At 39.9% G+C, this 20,628-nt stretch overlaps 1 protein-coding gene across 3 annotated transcripts in view; it reads right to left on the reverse strand.

Annotated features, from left to right (window-relative positions):
* The window catches only part of znf385d (zinc finger protein 385D), a 106,656-nt gene that overhangs the window by 7,074 nt on the left and 78,954 nt on the right, over positions 1–20,628 (reverse strand). For all 3 annotated transcript variants that reach the window (XM_036558496.1, XM_036558497.1, XM_036558498.1), the window contains one exon: positions 3,360–3,629. In XM_036558496.1, coding sequence (XP_036414389.1) covers positions 3,360–3,629 — 270 coding nt within the window. The remainder of the gene's footprint in view (positions 1–3,359; positions 3,630–20,628) is intronic.

The following is a 20,628-nucleotide window of genomic DNA, read 5'->3' on the forward strand; positions in this document are numbered from 1 at the left end:
CAAATACTTCTGCTGATGACGTCTATTTCAGCACAAATTATAGCTGTTTATTTTAACAGAGTATCAAGCTTATTGCTCTAGCAATTCTGTCTGAAGTAGGTTGAAGAGTACTGACACTGAATACGATTTATGCTGGGCTTTTTAAATTACTGTGCTGTCTTTGCGGCAGAATACTCTGAGGAAATGTAAGTCAGTGGTTTTAGACAGCATTGCTTTGTACAGAGGCCTAAACTACACATTATGACAGGATTTCAAGCTATAAAGCAGCACAGGTTTGAGGAAAAAATAGTTTAGTCCTAGTTAACCTGTCTTTTCATGTCTTTAAAGCAGGGTCTCATATTCAAATTGTCTGGTGGCCACTAGCCAAGTTGACTTTACCAATGGGGACGGTCTAAAAAAAAAATACAGGGAAAAAAGTGCTATATTTGTTTTTCCAGGTATTATTTTTTACTATGTAACATATACACTTATTTAAGTGCATTTGCATGCACTTAATAATCCGATAACTGCAGAAAATCAGATTTTGTCAGTAATTCGATCAATGCATTTACATGCACTTAAATAATCAGATAATTGGAAAACTCCAAGTCTACATGAGTCAGGCAGTAATCAGATTTCAGCCAATAAACTCACAGAAGAAGATGTGACGTAAACGTATTGTAAAACTCAAACTTCAAGCTTTTTTTAAAAAAAACATTGCGCCACTTTACTTAAAAATATGAACATACATCATCTAGAAGATGAAGAATATTTAAATCTTTTATTTCGTCAACAATGTGGTCGGTTTCAGCGTCGCTAGAAAAGTGTTTTGCTGCATCTCACGGCAACACTGCTCGCTTATTTCCAGTACCGTGGTCTGTTTCGCACATGTGCAGACTGGGAAATCCGAAAGAAATCAGAGTAAGAGTATAAATGACAAATCTGATTACTGAGCTAAAATCCAGCTCTCCTTTTAGGTTTTTTGGATTTCTTAATCGGATTTTTAGACGTTACTCTAAGAAATCAGAGTGTGCTGTTTACATAACCATTTGAATAATCAGATAACTGCAGAAATCCGATTATGATCAGATTATTGAGTGCACATAAACGTGTTTATTAGCAATTCTTCTGTCACGACAACATTCGTTTTTCAGGTAAAACAAGTTAACTCACATTTAACAGTGGAACTATAGGACTCTTACTGTGAAGACACTGGCATTCCTGCTAAATGCGAGTGAAGTTATTGCAAGTGAAGTGCTAAATCTGCGTTCTCAGTAAAATCGTTTGATAAGTCCATTCATTTCTTAATTCATGCTACCACTGCTATATCATGAATGAATCCACAAAGGCAGATGTAACTAACTATCAGTCTAAGTTAAATAATAGCTAAGTTAGTTATAGCTAAATTACAGTCATGCCTGCTCAGTTTACAGTGTTTATGCTGCCAGGTTTTTGTTGGAATAGTTCCACTTGAAGGCAACGCTGTATTTTCGCTTTTAACATTATTATCATCAGCCCAAGCTGATTTTGTATAACTTATGTTGGGTAAGTGAAGCAAATCAACCTGTTAGATTGGAATATTTAGATGCAGAAAAATAAAAAATGGTTTGTGGACCATATGTGAGTCTATATGTGATAGGCCATATGAGCCTGGATGTGTTGTGTTTGGCAGGCCGGTAGTTTGAGACCCCCTGCTCTAAAGTAAATAAAATTCCATCTCTTCCAAAATGGCAATTTTCTTCATTGCAGTTCATCAGTTGTTCCCTTAGTCATGACCGAACACAGCAGTCACCAATCTGCCTCCTGGATATCTACTTTCATTCAAAGTTCATTTCCAGTCTTAATAAGCAAGGGTGCAAAATTTTGAATGAAAATGAAAAACTACAATTTGAGGACCACAATTTGATGGAAAAAGAAATAATGTTGTTTCAGTGTCAACAGGGCCATCATGGCTATCAGAACAACTGTGGGAATTCCCAGCAGGGCCCTTTATCTGTAGGCTGTGCTGTTGATTTGGAAACAGAGTGGGAGAGAAAGGGAGACAGTGATAGAGGACCAGGGGGAGACCAAATGACACCGTGAATGGCTTAGACACGCTGCCTCTATAGTGCACCTGTCCAATCACACAAACCAGATATAAACCTCTCCAACAACCCAGAAATCCAGCCGAATGTACAGAGCGTAGAACGGAGGAGACATGGATGAAAGTAGGGCTGTTTGATTCCAAAAGCTTAGGCGTCGACACTGTTTCCAAATTCAAGCCATGAGAATTTATGGAACTGATTCCAAAGATTCCACACATTACATTTTCTTGATTCTTAATTCTAGAACTCAAGACAGTTTTGGCTAAATTGAGTATGACATTCAGTGCTTAATACGCTATTATTATTTACAGCATCAGTGAAAATAGACACAGATTCAGTTAAGGGAGAGTCCAAGTAAAACACGAGTTAGTTAAGGGAGAGTCCACATCGAGTCGCTAGTCAGTTAAGGGAGAATCTGAGTAGAGTTGCTAGTCAGTTAAGGGACAAGTCCAAGTAGAAAAGCGAGTCAGTTAAGGGAGAGTCTGTATCGAATCGCTAGTCAGTTAGGGGCGAGTCCGAGTGGAGTTGAGAGTCAGATAAAGAAGAGTCTTATTCGAGTGGCTAGACATTTAAGGGCAAGCCTGAGTCAAGTCATTAGTCACGTAAAGGAGAATCCATGTAGAGTTGTTAGTTAGTTAAGGGTTAGTCTAAGTCGAGTCGCTTGTCAGTTAAGGGCGAGTCTGAGCTGAGTCACTAGTCACTTAAGGTAGAGTCCAAGTAGAGTGGCTAATCAGTAAAGGGCAAGCCTGAGTCAAGTCACCAAGTCACTTAAGGGAGAAACTGAGTAGAGTTGTTAGTCAGTTAAGGACGAGTCTGAGTTGAGTCACTAGTCACTTAAGATAAAATCAGAGTAGGGTTGTCAGTCAGATAAGGGCTAGTCTGAGTCAAGTCACTAGTTACTTAAGGGAGAAACTGAGCAGAGGTATTTGTCAGTTAAGGATGAGTCATGAGTTGAGTCATTAGTTACTTAAGGGAGAATCCGAGTCGAGTCGACAGTCAGTCAATGGCGAGTCAGAGATAAACTGCGAGTCAACTGAGGAAGAGTCAGAGTCAACAAAATCAAAAAGAGATATTGAATCACATTTTACGTTAGATCCCTGCAGATTAGCCACACTTGCTCCATCTAATCTGAGGTTTTTTTCAGAGTGTTTTAACAGCTGACCAAGATTTTCTGGGTTTTGGAGAACTCTGGATTTTTGTTAAACTCTGCTTGGAGATAAGAAAAGTGTTGGTGACCACTGTCTTAACACAACGGCCTTCAGCAGTGTCCACTGAGTGAAGTGTATGAGCTCTCACCGCTGTTGTGTGCTTCCAGCTGGGATGGTGAGTTGACGGCCACCTTGCAGAGGGAGCAGTAGAGGAGGCGCAGGGCTTTCTCCTCCTCCGTCTCTCCCTTTTCCGTTTCAGGCTCAGGCTCCGCCTCCTGCTCTGTGGACTGGGGGGCTCCCGGCGTCAGGCAGGGACTCTCCTCCCCACCTGCTGCAGGCGCTGCTGAGGTAGACTGGGCCTCGGCCGGGCCAGAGCTTGAGCCAGACTGGACTGGGGATAGAGGCACTGGACTGCCTTCTAGAGGGAGTTAGAGAGAAAGGTCTGAATTAACACACATAAATTTCTGAAAGCTTTAATAAAGGCACCTAAATCCCAACTGCTCCCCGGGCGCTGTGGATAGGGCTACCCGCTGCTCTGGGCAAGTGTGCTCACTGCCCCCTGACAGTGGGACTAACAAGGGTCACTTAATCAGTCGCTTATTTAATAACTTACTACCATTCAAAATGTTTTTTTAATGATATAAAACACATTTCTGTACAGTGAAAAAGTCAGTGACCACCCTTCATGTGTTTTCCAGTTAATTTCCAGTTAAAATGGCCATTAAGAACTGGTTGTTTTTCTGCATTGTAAATGAGCCCTGTTCTGATTGGCTGCTCTGTATTGTGCCTCATTCAAAAAGCAGTCCAAGCTGAAACACAACTTTAACTATAACTTCAGCGTAATTGGGTAAGCTAAACTGCTGTAGGCTGAATAGGCGGATATATCAGAATCAAAATTTAGAATCAGATTTATTGTAAACAATGTACAAATAATACAACAATGTAACAATAATACAACAGACAATATACAACATGCACAGTATACACAGTATACAAGCAACATGAAGACTATATGGAGAAGTAATATACAATGTACATATTATTTACATTTATATATGCAATATATATATATATTCTTTATATTCATACATACAAATGCATTGGCTTTTGTGACATCACACAAAGTGTAAAATCAAAACAGGCTGTCCTTGTAGTTAAGTTTCCGTATATGGACTGTGAGACTACACCACTTCACACAGTACTATGCAAAATGTGCAGCATATGAGAATTGAAATCCACTTTAATTTAAAAAAAAGTAAGGAAAATTCGGTTTTCCATGATATGAGCCCTTTAAGATGAGCAGTTAAAATTAAATTTCGTCATTTTAAACCTGTTTTTCACATTTTGAAAAGTGCAGCACAGCAAATAAAAGATATTCCCACTGTGGCAGTGACTATGAGGTTTATATATATATATATATATATATATATATATATATATATATATATATATATACATACATAAACCTCATAGTCGAATTATTAAGTCAAATTATAACATCTTAAAGTCAATTCTAATTGGCAGCTGTTTCAGCTTTTGTTTCCTTTTTTCTTGATCTCAGGAATTCAGTTTACACATGTGAAAACTAAAATCCACCTAGTTATATGAAATTTTTGATATCAGGAACTTCATGTGCACATGTGAAAATGAAATATTAAATACCAACTAGTAAAAATGCAGTTTTACTTGCAAAACATGAATTTTTACAAGTAAATAAGTCATATTCACATATGTAAATTGAATTGAAAATAGTGCTAAAAGCTACTACAATAAAATCAATTTAAAATGTAATTAGAATCTGAACATGTCAAATTCTCCTCTCCACTGATTTGGATAACAAGCTGAACATGCTTTCCACACTCAGGAGGTGGATTCCTGAACTCCTGAATTTCATGCAGGAAGAAGAGGCCGTTTTAAATTCAGTGCCAATTAAACCTGCTGATCTGAAGTCTGCTTCAGTCTTTTTTTCTCTTCTGTCCTGCTACAGCAGAAGTTAGAAGGTTTGTCATGCTGTTCCATCCCAACAGACCAAAACATGTCATTTGAATATATTAAGTAATCAGCTGAGTGTGTGATTTGTTGCATGTGTGACCAAACATGTGGAAACATTGTAGAAAATGTAATTTGATCCACATCAGCTTCTTACTGGGAAAATTACTGTCAGAGACAGTGTGGGACTGTGGTGTATTTAAAATTGCTACCGCCATATTTACATGAGCTAAACGTGTGACCGCGTCTCACATCGTCACATCACACCAGCAATCCTCATTTATAAACAAGCAGACGTGGTACTGCCATGATATTAAGTCTTAATGTCAGGGGCCCATTGCATATAAGGAGTATAGATCAGCATATAGACTGTATGTATCTTATAGACTACTGAGTGCAGCCTATTTTTCTCATTAAAACAAGAAAAAGACTGACTAGACTGCAGCACCCTGTTCTCACACAGCACTCTGACAGCTCTGACATTCATACTGACAGCTTGAAAGCATCATAATGCCAATTTAACTAACAGACGGCCAACATTTAGACATGTAGCTGGGCTTAGACTGTAGTCGGACATGTGAGACATGCTAGCTAAGTCTGTTTTATTCCAGTCCCCCTCAGTCAAGCCCACAATTCCACCAACGGGTTTTCTATTTAGCTTGTATGGCATTCTTATGGTAGTATATGAGAATATATTCTGTCACAGAGCCTGTGGTGGGTAGAACAGCCTAAACCCACTCTCACTTCAATGAAATAATGACTCAAGTTGAATAAAAAATAGCTCAGCAAAAACCAACCTGAGTGAAAAAAATAATAAAGTAAAAAACTTCGATTCCCCACAGAATATGTTGCCTATAGAAACTTCTTCAGCACTCAGCATCTATCAGAATAGGGGCTGAAGTTTAGGCACTATTCTTTTTCTTTTTAGTCTAAAATAAAATGCTGAAGCTCTAAAGTGAGAGCTGTGAGCAACAGCAAAGCCGTCCAGGAGCTGAACCAACACAAAAGAATGAAATTAAACCCCAGAAGAGAAGCAGTAAGTGAATATGAATAACTACAGCTGAACTGAGTCAAAGGATTACAAAGGATAAACACACTGCACTTGAGGAGATGTGAAAGTATTAGCCAGATCCATCAATGATTTGATTTAAATTTAAAAAGCATTATGTGCAATTTTTTTGACTCAGTAATGCTACTTTATCCAATTTTGCTAAAATTAAATACGCTTGAATATGGTGTCCATGCACTACTGCAAATCACCCTAAGACTTTCTAACGTCTTTACATATTAACGTCACACGCACAAGCTCAAAAAGGAGGCACGGCTCAATGTTTAGGTCTCAAATGTAAATCAACATCACACTGATGAAGATATGATGACAATCATTCACTCACATCCTTGGAAGATACGACCTACACCAAGCTCGCAATGATTAGATTCATCTGCTCAGGGAAGGGGTCCCAAGTATAACCCATGACACAAAACGGTCTTTTGTACATAGCATGCAATTACACATTTCCACAAAAGAGGTCTCCAAACCCCTAAATCTACATAGTGCAGCTTTAAATACATGTAACAGATGATATAATTACTGGCAGCGCAGCATAGAGGTCAGAGTTACTGCTTTCTTATCACAATGGCGGTAGGGTGTTTTTTTAATGATGTAATCAGCGAGAGAGAGAATGCAAGAGAGAAAATGCATAACAGTTTGCAAAATATATGTAGGCATATTAAATACATTTAGAAACACATAAGTAAACAAAAACAATTACATGAGTAAATAAAAACATACTACAATAAAAAACCTTCTTATAAAACAAACCTATCCTTAGCCCAGTGTTGTACAACCAAAACCCAATATTTGGTCAGGACCCTTTGGGTCAGGTGGCAGGTCCCAAGTGCAGATGGGGTAAAGGCACTGGCACTATGGCCCCCTAACATCTTTGTTGGAATCTTTGTATTGCTATCTTATGCAATTTGTTTATGCCATTACATTGTCATTGTGTTATTCACAGCAACAAGGGACAATAAAAAATGAACTGCAATCATATTAATTCCAAAACTCTAAAAAAGAAAAAAATCATTCTTTTGGAACAATGTACTCTGGTCAGACGAAACAAAAATAGAACTTATTGGCAAAAATTTGGCTTATTGTATTTGTAGAAAGAAAGGTTGTATGTATAAACAACCCACAGTGAAGCATGAAGGTGGGAGCATCATGATATAGGCCTGCCTCTCTGCAGACGGGACTGGGGCAAGGTGCGAAATACAGGGGGTCCTGGGGGTCCGTGACCCTCAAGTTAACCTCTTGAGCCCACTGAATGTTTCAAAATCAAAATTCAGGGGGGTGGTGTTGTTATGACCTTATGCTGTCTTTAGGAAACAATACAAATTCAGGGAAAGGTCATTGTTTAGCCTGCTTTACCTAAAAAATGGGAAGCTTCTGACTTTGATATTGTTAATCAACCAGTGAGGCAGCACCGGTTTACCTCAGGGTGGCACTGTAGTGAATTGCCAACACTGGAGTAACCAGTCAGCACAGGACCCCTGCAATACCAGGGAGTACTTCACACACTGTACTGGAACATTACACACCCTCAAAGAAAACATGAATAGAGTGATACACTGGGACATATTAATCTCACTGGACAAGAAAACGAGTCTAGGGAGAAGACAATGACCCCAAACATACATTCAAAGTAGCCCCTCTCCTAACTTCAATCCTATTGGTAAGTTATGGAGGATTGTCCAACAGAGTGACCTTTGCAACCTTGAGGTGTTGAAGATGGTTTGTCAAGATGAAAGGGGCTAAAATTTAACCACAATGCTGCAAAAACCTGATTAGTTCTTAATGTAGATGTCTCAGAGTTGTAACTGTCAACAACAGCATTGCAAAAAAAGTACCAAGGTAAATACTTTTTCCCTATCTAGTTTGTTTTTGAAACATATCTTTGTTTATAATCACGAATACATACTTGTTTATTCAGATTTCAAAGTCAAAAGAAGTGTTTAAATCTGATTTGAAATATTTTTGCACCAAGGCCCATAAGATCCTTATTACAGCCCTGCACGTAACCGAGTAAGTTATTACCCACTACCGCTCAGAACTTTAGCTGAATATAATATTGTCAAATATCGAGACTGTGCCATCAGCCTTCAGTATAACCTAATGCAGCTGACAGCAAAATTAATTACAGCGAATAAGATAAACTGCCTTTGGTTTCGTTGCCCAAAATGAGGTGCAGGCTTGGCGGCGCGCGGTGATCAATGTCTCATGAGGGCCTGGGCTCTTTGTGCAGACATAACACAGAGGCAGCATCCACTCTCTTCATCTCAGCTCCAGGGATTCAATCGATATTGAATTATGTCCTTCTATTTTGGTGAGCTCTGAAGTGGCTCTCTTATTTATCTCTCAGTTCTCCCGCTAGTACTGCGGGGATGATCTTTGGGGACAATAAGCGAAGTATAGCTGACGCCACCATGTATCAAACCAGTTAAATGGCCTGCATATGGAAAGAAGTTTTGAAGTGAGCCAGTGTCCCAAGCGGATGGCCATGGAGCTGGCCATAGGTGATTAGCCCATTGCACGGTGGGCTGAGGAGGGAACTGGAGCAGTAAATAGTGCTATTACTCTCCCGCTACACATCACATCATTGACTCTAAGTGGCCCACGCACTGCAGAGCACAACTTGCGGCTGCCACATGGCCATTCCAGACTGGCACAAAGGGTCACAGAACAGTGGCCAAGAGTCACTACACTGCCAGTCAACAGTCTGCTGACACTTTTGTTTCTTTTGTTGTTTTCAGTTAGGTTCTGCAAAGCGTTTGTCAAAAGGACACTCCTAGGTTTGGGCAGTATCCACTTATTTCACAACTTCAAACCATCTCCAAATTTTACCATGGTATACGTGTTAAGGGGGATAGGCTGGGGGAGTGGATAAAACATAAAAGCACCACAAGTGACCTCAAAGCATGTCGCTTTCGTGCCATCTTGTCCTGCCTTACTTCATTTACATGGTCACCAAATAAGTGAATGCAATGCTTACACAATAAATGTCAAACCATCTGCTTAGCAATTTATTCGCAGGCAAAACGGTTTTAACCTTCATAACTTCAGAACGGTTAAAACAGCGACATGAGTCACACATCAGATCACTCATCAGACTCTGCCCTCACAATCCAGAGTGACTTCATCCACCTGTGACCATCCATCAGCCAGCAATCCAGCTCCAAAATCACCCAAACCCCACTTGCTACTGTCATATTACATCTCTGCTTTTAGCCTTCATATTATAAACAAAGGGCTTTCAGTTTACATTGATTGTGAGTATTAAAAAAATCTGATATTAAATATGCAAATCAATTTGTAATTAAAAATAAAGACTTTCTTGCTGTATATCAGAGTTTTAGCACTGAGCATGAATCCAAGAGGACAGAAAATCAATAAAAAAGATGTCCACCTTATGCTAATTGTTTATTTTTACTCAAAATAATCAATGGAATGATTCACCATCAAAATTATTGCACTTTCAGCTCACAGACACTCCAGACTAACAATTCCTGAAAAGATAACTACAATTCCACTTGTTTTCAAGATCTCTATAATTAAAAAAAACACAAAATTTAGCAGGCGCTAGGTAAATATTTGATCAGAAATGACCCAAATTCATAAAGATATCAAATTTCTGTTAGCATTTACATGTCAAACAATGACATTTTTGAGTAGACCAGGGTCTCCTGAAAATAACAACATATGGCATGTGTGACTGTCACACGTAAATACTTTATAATTGCAATTGTAATTGACCCAAAAAATACCAAAAAAATGTTTAGATTTCTAAGGGTTAACTAAGAGAGGGAGGCTGGTTAGCATTAGCTTAGCTTGAATGATAACAGCTCTGCTCACCATAGAACATGTTTGATTCTGGGTAACTAAAGCACTGACACAAGTTTAGATGATAATGATTCAAATCTGAGGGGGTAAAATTGAGACACGTGCTGAAAAGACAGAAAGGCAACATTATACCTGTTCTGTGGTGTTTGGATCTGCTAACTTAACGTTAGCTTAGCGAGCAGGCTGCATACCCAAACGGTGCTACACACCACAGCACAGGCTTGATTCTGACTAACTGTTATTCTGCTGAGATGAGTTTAGATGATGAAAACTAATGTCTGAGAGAGCAAAGGTTAAGTGAGTGGCGTTAGAGTGACAGAAAGCTGAAATCTAGCTTGTTTTGTGGTGTTTGGGACTGTAGTGTTTGGGCTAAGCTAAAGATAGCTTAGTTAGCAGGCCAAACATGCTACAAACACCACAGCAAAGGCTTGGTTTCAGCTAACTGAAGCTAAGATGACACTTATTTAGAGGATATCTGACAGCACAAAGTCAAGTAATTGGTGCCCAAATCTAAGGTGCCCGAAGCTAAGATGACACTTATTTAGAGGATATCTGACAGCACAAAGTCAAGTAATTGGTGCCCAAATCTATGTGTTTTGTGGTGTGTCTTAGTCAATTGCTTAGTCGCTATCATGCTATGTTTTTCCTGATGTTTTTCCTGGCTTTACTCTACCAATCCACACCTGTCAGTGAACTCCCACAACACCAACTTTTGAAAAACTACAACTGCTGTGGATTTGCTGATTTTTTTCTTAATATTAGCTGGGAAATGCAGGAAGAAACCAGATAGCTAATGTCACTGCTAGGAAGCCAAATATCTTATTGCAGCCATATAACTGTAGTAACTTAGTCTTAAAATGAGAAGGACAAAGCTAAAATGAGCAAGTTTTGGTGTGGTTTGGCCTTCTTTCTCTGACTGAAAGGGTCCATTTTGCACAGAATAAAGACAGAATCACTGTTTCTTTACAATTTTGTTTGATGGCTAAGCTAAGAGTTACACTAACACTAGCCTGTTTGTATTTATTAGCCTCAGGCTAGCAGTTAGGATTGGTTGACACAGGGAGCCCCAATGGCTGATATGTTTGCATAATGCATACTGGGTATTGTAGAGAAAGAACACTGATGAACAACAACATGAAAGCAAAATAAAATTGTGAATTCTGTCAAACCAACGAGGCTGAGGGATGCGATGCTGTGCTGAAGAATTCAGCATAACACAATAAATAACATTAAACTGCAGTTTTGGGTTGGAATGTGCTGATTTTTTGGGTACATTTAGCTTGATGTTCATCCAGGTTTTCAGAGCAGGTTTTTCTAATAATGTTTTGACAGTTTTCTTTTTTCAAAGCACACGTTGAAACTCTTTTGTCCCAAAAGGTGGTTTAAACACTTTTTAAACAAAGATTTGAGTGCTGACATCACAACAACGGGATAAAATGCATTCATTCTCAAAGTAGCACTGTCACTAATACTGTCACTAATATTCACATGTGATATTGAGGTTGGATGGCCTGCTTAGTCTTTAAAAAGGTTGTTGCAAACGGACAAAACATGCTCATTTGTTAAAAACGTTTTTTGAAAAGTTAGATGTCTTAAACCATATCCGAGGTCTGGGTTGCAGGAGGTTCAGTAAAGGCCCAGTTCTCCTCAGTGGGTTCAGATTGAGAGCCCTTAGTCAGAAGAGCTGACAGAGCTCTTTCACTAACGTCAGGGGAAACGCCACTCAAAACGAGCAAACACACGTACCAGCACTGCAGTCTCAGCAGGGAGAGAGTACAGCTCCATTATTATGCTTACTGTTGACAGACATGTGCTAGGGGCATACTTTTAAATTGTACGTTTTGACACTTTATATAGGGGTGCCTCAGGGCTATATGCTGGGCTCTCTTCATATTACACTTATTTCTCAGAGCAAGTCAATTAAAATTTCCAATTTACTTGATCATATTATAGGCCTCATTAAGGATAATAATTAAGTCTGTTATCGACATGCATTGGCTACCTGGAATACTGGCACTGACCTACAGCTTAATACATCTTAGACTGTGGACACTATTATAGATTTTAAGCTCAACCTCAGGTTTAGGTCAATCCATTTCTATAGATGACTCCTTCAGCTTTTTGGGGAACTTAGTAACTGGAGAATTAATACTATCTATGTTCAGAAGGCTCAACAACAACTTTTCAACAACTCTGTTTCCAAAAAAGTTGGGACGCTGTGCGAAATGTAAATGTAATAGAATGCAATGATGTGTAAATCATGTATATTCTTTATTTGATTGGGAATAGCACAAAGTTCAAATCAAATGTTAAAAGCGAGAAATTTTATTGTTTTTCAAGAAATATATGCACCTTTTGAATTTGATGCTAGCAACACATTCCAAAAAAGTTGGGACAGGGGCATGTTTACCACTGTGTTTCATCACTTCTTCTTTTAACAACTCTCTGTAATCGTTTCTAAGGAGACCAATTGCTGTAGTTCTGAAGGTGAAATGTTTTCCCATTCTTGTTTGATATGGGATTTCAGCTGCTTAACAGTTCGGGGGTCTCCTTTGTCTTATTGTTTGTTTCATAAAGCTTTCAGTGGGCGACAGGTCTAGAATGCAGGTGGGCCAGTTTAGCACCCGGACCCTTTTACTATGAAGCCATGCTGTTGTGATACAAGCAGAATGTGGTTTGGCATTGTCTTGCTGAAATAATCAAGGCCTTCCCTGAAAAAAATGTCGTCTGGATGGCAGCATATGTTGCCAAACCAGTATATATTGTTTAGCATTAATGGTGCCTTCACAGATGTGCAAGTCGCCCATACCATGTGCACTAATGTACCCGGATGTTTTTGTACAGATGCTGATTTTGAACTGTGTGCTAATAACAAACCGGATGGTCTTCATCCCAGAGGACGCAGTGTCCATGATTCCCAAAAAGAATTTCAAATTTTGATTCCTCACAGGACATTTTTGCACTTCACAGTACATCTTAAATGAGCTTGGGCCCAGAGAAGGAGTTTGTGTTTATCTACATTTTGCACAACGTCCCAACTTTTTTGGAAACAGGGATGTATTTGTCCATCATTGATAGTACTCTGAGTTCTAGTACAACTAGTTCTGGAAGGTGAGATATGCAAACAGTATAAAGTAGGGACTGTTTTGCAGCTTCAAGGATAACTGGATGTTCCAGATAACTCTCAGCTGATTCCATATTCATTCAGCACATACTTAACCATGGAAAGAAGAGCATTTTGATTCTTCTCACCAACGTACCTTCTTTTTCTGCTGCTGGCATCAATAACTTTGATAAGTTTGATAACTTTGAAAGATTACATTTTCATTTAGACCTTCTGAGTACTCATTACAGTCAGATTCAATCAACTTCATATTGGTGTAAAATTTCACTGCCCACAACTATGTTAATTCATCTTTTTGGTAGAAAAATGAATCTTCGTGGAAAAAAGCAGGCCCCCTAGTGGCCATTTCGATGGTGAACTTGAAACTAACTTGTACATTTTTTATTTAGTATGATCATATTTTAAAAATCACCCATAACCCTATCAGATGAAGTAAAACACTGTTGCCTCTTGTGTGTGAAATGTTGTGACTTGTGTTGAGCTGCTAGCAAGCGTTGAGAATTGAAAAGGTCGGGGTGACAAATTCCTGCTGTGAAAACGATCCACGCTTTTTCACAGATTTTCACACCCAAACTGCCCCCAAACTTTCACTTACATACAGTTTCTCTACTCTTCTAGCCCACATATCGACATAAGTATGTTCCACAAAACAAAACAGGTACTCATTTAATTATTCGCATACATGTGTCAGAAAGCATACTGGTCATTGGTAGAATAACCTAGACGGCTGCCTGAAGACAGCATTATATAAATGTGGAGCAGCGTCCCAATTATCACCTTCCTAGAGCAAACCCTGTCCAGCCAGCAAATCAACACATTCCTAATGGTTTTAGAGAGAAAACAACAACAACAGTCCATTAACTGACCAAACTAGAGCAAAAAAAACATGCAATTACAGATGTGTGTGTGTGTGTGTGTGTGTGTGTGAGTGTATCTGTGTTGGGGTATGTGTGTGTGACAGCTCCCTCCATAAATCAATTAGAGCTCCTTTTTACATTTGAAAACAAGTCATTAAAAGCTGCTTTCTGAGGCTCGTGGGCCGCTTTGATTCTCTGTCAGCCGCTAATCCATACCCTCAGGTACAGTGACCTGAAACAGCAGAGAGAGAGCGAGAGAGAGAGAAAGAGAGCGAGGGAGAACAAACTCAGTCCCCCCTCATTAATGTCAGTAATGACTGTGATCAATCTCCTGGTCATCTACAGTATCCACTCGCGAGGGCGAATGACAGAGCTGAGAAAGAGAGTGAGACTTCCATATTGCCCTACAAAAGGCAAAGAGCAAAACTTACACTAAGAGAGAAGAAACCACCATAAAAGTTCTCAAGGTCCAGCTAAATATGTTACCGGTATAATGTCCCTTTATTGTTGTATTTGTTTACTTAAAGCTGCACTACGTAAGTGTTGGGGAATTGGAGACCTCTCTGGTGGAAATGTGTAATTGCGTGCAACGTGTGGAAGAACATTTTGGAACATTGGTTGTGTTTCAGACCCCTTCCCAGAGCGGAAGAATCTGACGATTTGAAGGACAATTTAACATCGACATGTAATTTGACCAAAGATATTTAAACTTCATTTTATTTCATTTCATTACTTCATTACTACTTACGTTTCTGCTTTTATGTTTTTAACTTACTTTTCCATTGTAAAGTGCTTTGAGCTGTTCATGTAATAAAAAGTGCTCTAAAAACACAGTTACTGTTATTATCTTTCTTATTATTATGTTTTACATTAATTTCCATCAAGTGCAAAATGTTAATGTTCTGTTTCAGACAATGCTATCCTACCAAAATCCAGGCACTAGATAGTGGCCACTTTTCCGCTGTCGAGCCAAATGGTTCTCAGGGCCGTACTGGGTCGTTCCGCGCTGGTCCGGAATCCTGAGACTGGTTATGGTTTCTTTTAACATCTGTTGTACCACTAAATCAGAACCAGGAATTATTGAAGAAAACTACGCAAACGAGCGGCTAACTGCTAACAGGCTAATAGCTACAAACACACCATCTACCACAAAATACGTTTGGTTCTGTCTGTCACACAAAGTTCATTCACAGCGTGCTCTCAGATTCTTTATCTTCTAAACGATGTTATTTGGACATCAGTTACTGAAACAGCCTGTACTGTAGTGTGTTTCATCTGTAGCCAGCTAACTACACTAGCATTAGCGTCGCCTGGCAGGGTGCAGCTCAAACAGCCACAGAGCAAATCTATTTTTTATCTTCTTATCACTTTAACACTTTAGATATGAGTCTTTTACTGTTAGTCAGAATTGTACCTGTTCTGTAGTGAGCAGAGCTGGCAGCATGCTAGCTAATGCTAACCAGCTATATTTTCCTGCTTATCAGCGCTGTTTAACATTTACAAACTGGTGCTAGATTGAAGCTTTGACATTTATTAAACGGTGGATTTAAAATTGTGCACTGCTTTTATTTATTTGGCGTCCATATGAGCGAACTGAACTTATTTCATTGTTTTCATGTTTGAAATAGCGCAACAGGATGTGGTGGCACAATGCCGACATAAACACAGAACCAGTCAGCGAAGAGCTATGTTGTTACATCATCCAAAGGGAATGGTTCTGTGGCCCCGAGTACAGTTAACCATGCTGAAAAAAACTTGCTAAGCCTGGTTTTAAGCGTTCCATGTTAAATCGTGTCCATGTGGAGAAGCCACTGGAATGGTTCCCTCTGTGCTCCGAACCGTTCGGCCCTGCAGTGGCAAATAGGCCAGTAAGGTACACAGTGTATAGTGTAAGAATACAGTGCACAGTGCCTGGATTGAGACAGTGCCAGGCCCTCTGACCTTTTCCCTTTAAGCCATATTCTCTCCCTCTGTCTCCTTGTCCTCCCTCTGTCCACTTCTTCTTTGAACCAAACTTCCTGCCAATCTCCTCTCTTTAATTACAGTGGGCAGCATTAAAAACCATCTCAGAAATCCTTCCACCCTCGTTAGGCTGCGGAGTAATCAGACCATTCCCACGAGTTCTGATTACATTTTCTCCATGATGCTGGATTAAGAGTTTTAATTAAAATGATTAGGGCCCATTATATGCCTCTGTGACTTGAGAAATCAGTCCCTGGAGGCCCTGTTCCCCTTTCACACTTTCGCTTTCACTGCTAATCGTGCCGATTTCCTCATTTCCACACAGTCCACAAATATCCCGGACAAAAGCAGCACTGCACAAATGGAGGCCAAAGTTGAGAAGGTTTCAGCAGGGGCCAGAACCGAGCTGGGTCACCCACTAACCCTGCCTCTCATTTCAAAAACTATGCGCTATATTTATACACTATGCACTATACACTGATCAGGCATAACATTGTGACCACCTCCTTGTTTCTACGCTCATTGTCCATTTTATCAGCTCCACTTACTATATAGGTGCACTTTGTAGTTCTACAATTACAGACTGTAGTCCATCTGTTTCTCTGCATACTTTGTTAGCCCCCTTTTACCCTGTTCTTCAGTGGTCAGGACCCCCATGGACCCTCACAGAGCAGGTACTATTTGGGTGGTGGATCATTCACAGCAGTGACACTGATGTGGTGGTGGTGTGTTAGTGTGTGAGGTGCTGGTACGAGTGGATCAGACACAGCAGTGCTGCTGGAGTTTTTAAACACTGTGTCCACTCACTGTCCACTTTATTCGACACGCCTACCTTGTCAGTCCACCTTGTAGATGTAAAGTCAGAGACGATGGCTCATCTGCTGCTGCACAGTTTGTGTTGGTCATCCTCTAGTCCTTCATCAGTGGTCACAGGACGCTGCCCACAGGACGCTGTTGGCTGGATATTTTTGGTTGGTGGACTATTCTCAGTCCAGCAGTGACACTGAGGTGTTTAAAAACTCCAGCAGCACTGCTGTGTCTGATCCACTCAGACCAGCGCAACACACGCTAACATACAACCACCACGTCAGTGTTACTGCAGTGCTGAGAATGATCCACCACCCAAATAGTACCTGCTCTGTGAGGGTCCATGAGGGTCCTGACCACTGAAGAACAGGGTAAAAGGGGGCTAACAAAGTATGCAGAGAAACAGATGGACTACAGTCTGTAACTGTAGAACTACAAAGTGCAGCTATATAGTAAGTGGAGCTGATAAAATGGACAATAAGTGTAGAAACAAGGAGGTGGTCATAATGTTATGCCTGATCGGTTTATATCATTAAATAAGTCTAGATTTTTGTAGGGTAGTATTGTCTCAAACTGAACGCTAATAATGCTTCAGAATGATCCCCATAAACTGAATTTCTGATTTGAACATAAGCAGGTTGCCCTTAAATGGCTGACAAGGACATATGTGTACATGGTAAACTCTGATTCTGTGTTAACTGAGTTTGTGAGTCGTGACATCACCCGCAAGTACACCAGACAGTCTGATACCATGGCAACACAGCAGACCAAGCTGGCACTAGTCCATCTTAGGGGGCATTCATGGTATTCTGAGGACATCACACAATTGAACTGCCACCATTTTGGTAGGCAATTTGAAGTTCATTCAGCAGCACAGTGGTAACCTTTTAAGATAACAAAGCCTGCAAAGTCAGTAAAACACATTTTTCTTAATAACTAACTTTTAAAGCATGTTAACATCTAAACAGCTGAGACTTCCCGCTCCGTTACAAACGCTGCATGCCAAACTGCATGGCAGCACAGTAAATAGTATGCAAAAAAACAGTGCAGTACTATTAGAAGTGAACTCTTTAGTGTAGCAGGTAAAGTACAGAAGTGTGTGGTTTAAGATCTAAGCAGCTCCAGTGACTGATTATTGCTTTGCTGTGCCACTCATTAGCTGCTCATTAACATTTCTAAGCAAAAGTTGAAGGACAATTAACTCCTTTAAGGGTTTCCTGATTAAAGATGCATTAATTGAGGTAAATTGGATGTCTACTGCTTTTTTGCTGGCTTCTTGTTTGCCAGTTTCTTTTTTTTTTTCAATTTGTTCTATGTATTAGGCACCTACAAGTAACTGCTGCATTTAAGTTGGAAAATTTGAATATGAAGCAGGAACGTTAGGAGAGACACAGAGGCAGGATGCAAGTGCAAGGCTTTGGTTATTATTAAAAATCCATGACACAAAGGCATCCACAAAGATGACAAACAAAGACAGACCAAAAATACTGAAAGAAAAAGAAAAAAACAAAGACAGAGGGACATGATGAAAACTAGAAAACAAAAGGTAAACAAAATAGGACCTGAACACACAACCAGGGGTATAAATACACATGGAACAAACCAGAAACACCTGTTACTACAGACAACAGACAGGTGAGACAGATGACAAGAAGGCAGGACCAGGGAGGAGACAAAGACCAAAACAACAACAAAAGAACATGGCTGACGTAAACAAAAGCACATAGAACAAGAAAACAAAGGCTAAAACAGAGAAAGACAAGGACAAGACAACACAGGATGTTACACTGGTGAATAAGAAGCCAACTCCAGCTTAATAGTGTTTTTATTCAAGAGCTTTGGCAACTTTTTTTGGTTTTTCTAGATTAAACACATCAATTTGAGGCCTATAAAATACATTCTTTATGTTTTTTTAAATCTTGTAACGGGCATTAACATACATTTCACATTGTATTACATTGACAACAACTGGCCGAAACCTGCTTAGGCTACGGCTCATCAGTGATGTATCCAGAGGCCTAGAGCGATGCTTTTTCTCAGTTCTGCCCACTGCATATATCAAAATGTAATTGGTTGATTGCTCTGTCAGTTCCTAATTATGTCAGTAGTTAATCTAATGTGTAAGGCCTTCAGTTCAGCTTCTATCTCAGGGGTCAGCAACCCAAATGTTAAGAAGAGCCATTTTGTCCTTTCAACAAAATTCTCTCTTAATATGTGCTAGCTAATGACCTAGTATAGGCTAAAAAATATAATATAAACAAAAACGCAGACTTTCTTTGCTCTGCTTTAAGCTTTAGCTCAGCTATAGCCGTTTTTCTCGCATCTCCGGCAGGAAACTTTTCCACAAAAGTAGAATAGTTTCTTGTAAAATGTCTCTTAACGTTCGACTTTGTACAAGGCTGACGTCGCTTCTCAATCGCCAGTTTCTTATTCGAATTTTCCCGTTTCACCTTAAATGGTGCCTGAGGCGCCAGAATGTAGCTGTTGCATCATTCAAGGTAGAACAGGAAAATCTGAACAAGAAGCTGACTTGTGAATTTTTAATGTTTAACAGTTACTCATTGCAGATCAATTATATCACAAAACCAGCTGGAGTGATTAGAAACACAAATAAGTTAATTTGTCTCCAAATTATCAATGTTTATCTTAAATCTTTCTCTTTGCCGTTTCGTTAGCTACTAGCTAGGTGAGACTGTTGTCTGCATTGCTATGGTGACCAGCAGTCTGCGCACCAACTTTCGGGGTTAAAGGGTGAATTAGCAGTTATACACTAAGTCCAGCATTCAAGACCATTTATTCTTAATAACTGTGTTAAAATGATCAGCAGAGCTTTATTTTACTGCAAAGTAGGATTATTTAAGTTTTACATAAAATCTAGTTCTGCTGTGGAGCCGCAACAGGACAGTAAAAGAGCCGCATGTGGCTCCGGAGCTGCATGTTGCTGACCCCTGGCCTAATAGGAAAGGGCTTGGCTGTATTTTCCTAGATACCACAAAAAAAAAAGAAACTGTCTGGATCATTTTCCATTGGGTATTTCAAGTATTTAACTCTTCTATTTCCAAACAAAAGAATGAAATAAGAGGATTACTACAATACTTATAGAATTTAACTAAAACAAGCAAAATAATCTTAAATGAAAACAAATAAAAACAAAACTTTTTCTTTCTCTGAAGGCCCTGAGGGCTGCTAGAAATTCAGACACTGCGAGCATGCAGTGTTCCACTTAATTTTGTTGGCACTTCTACAACATCATCCAGACGTTAACGGCACACTACACCCTGTATCTTTGCAGTACAAGCGGCACTAGTGCACTACGGAGTATTGGATTTGAGACGCAGTCCGAGCCCCTGTTCTAAGAGGGGCGTCTGGGGAAAGTTCTTCTCCTATCTGGGTGAAAAGTGGATTTCATTTGCAGCAGCGTCATCAGCTTTGCCAGGCTGTAATGTGTGTGTGTATGTGTGTGTAAGGGTTTTTTCCAGTCCGGTGCTTGGTGAATGGCTGTGTGGCGGCCCAGGCTGGGGAGAGATGTCAGTTTGGCTGCCGCTGATGACTGAACAAGCTGAAAGTCGGCATGCCTTCCCTCTTTTTCCTCCTTTCTCTCTCACTATTTCTCCTCTCACTCTTACTCTCGCTCTCTCGCCCCCCCACCCCCCAACCCCCCTCTTCGGCTCCATTGTACAGCTGTCAGGAGCTGGCATGCCTCCCCTGACAATCTGCTCTTTAATAGCTAATATCAGGGTACATTTCCTGCGGCACTGGACTGGAACTGAGAGATGGTGGCTGG

This window comes from Colossoma macropomum, unplaced genomic scaffold (assembly GCF_904425465.1).
Source record: "Colossoma macropomum unplaced genomic scaffold, Colossoma_macropomum, whole genome shotgun sequence".
NCBI lineage: Eukaryota > Metazoa > Chordata > Actinopteri > Characiformes > Serrasalmidae > Colossoma > Colossoma macropomum.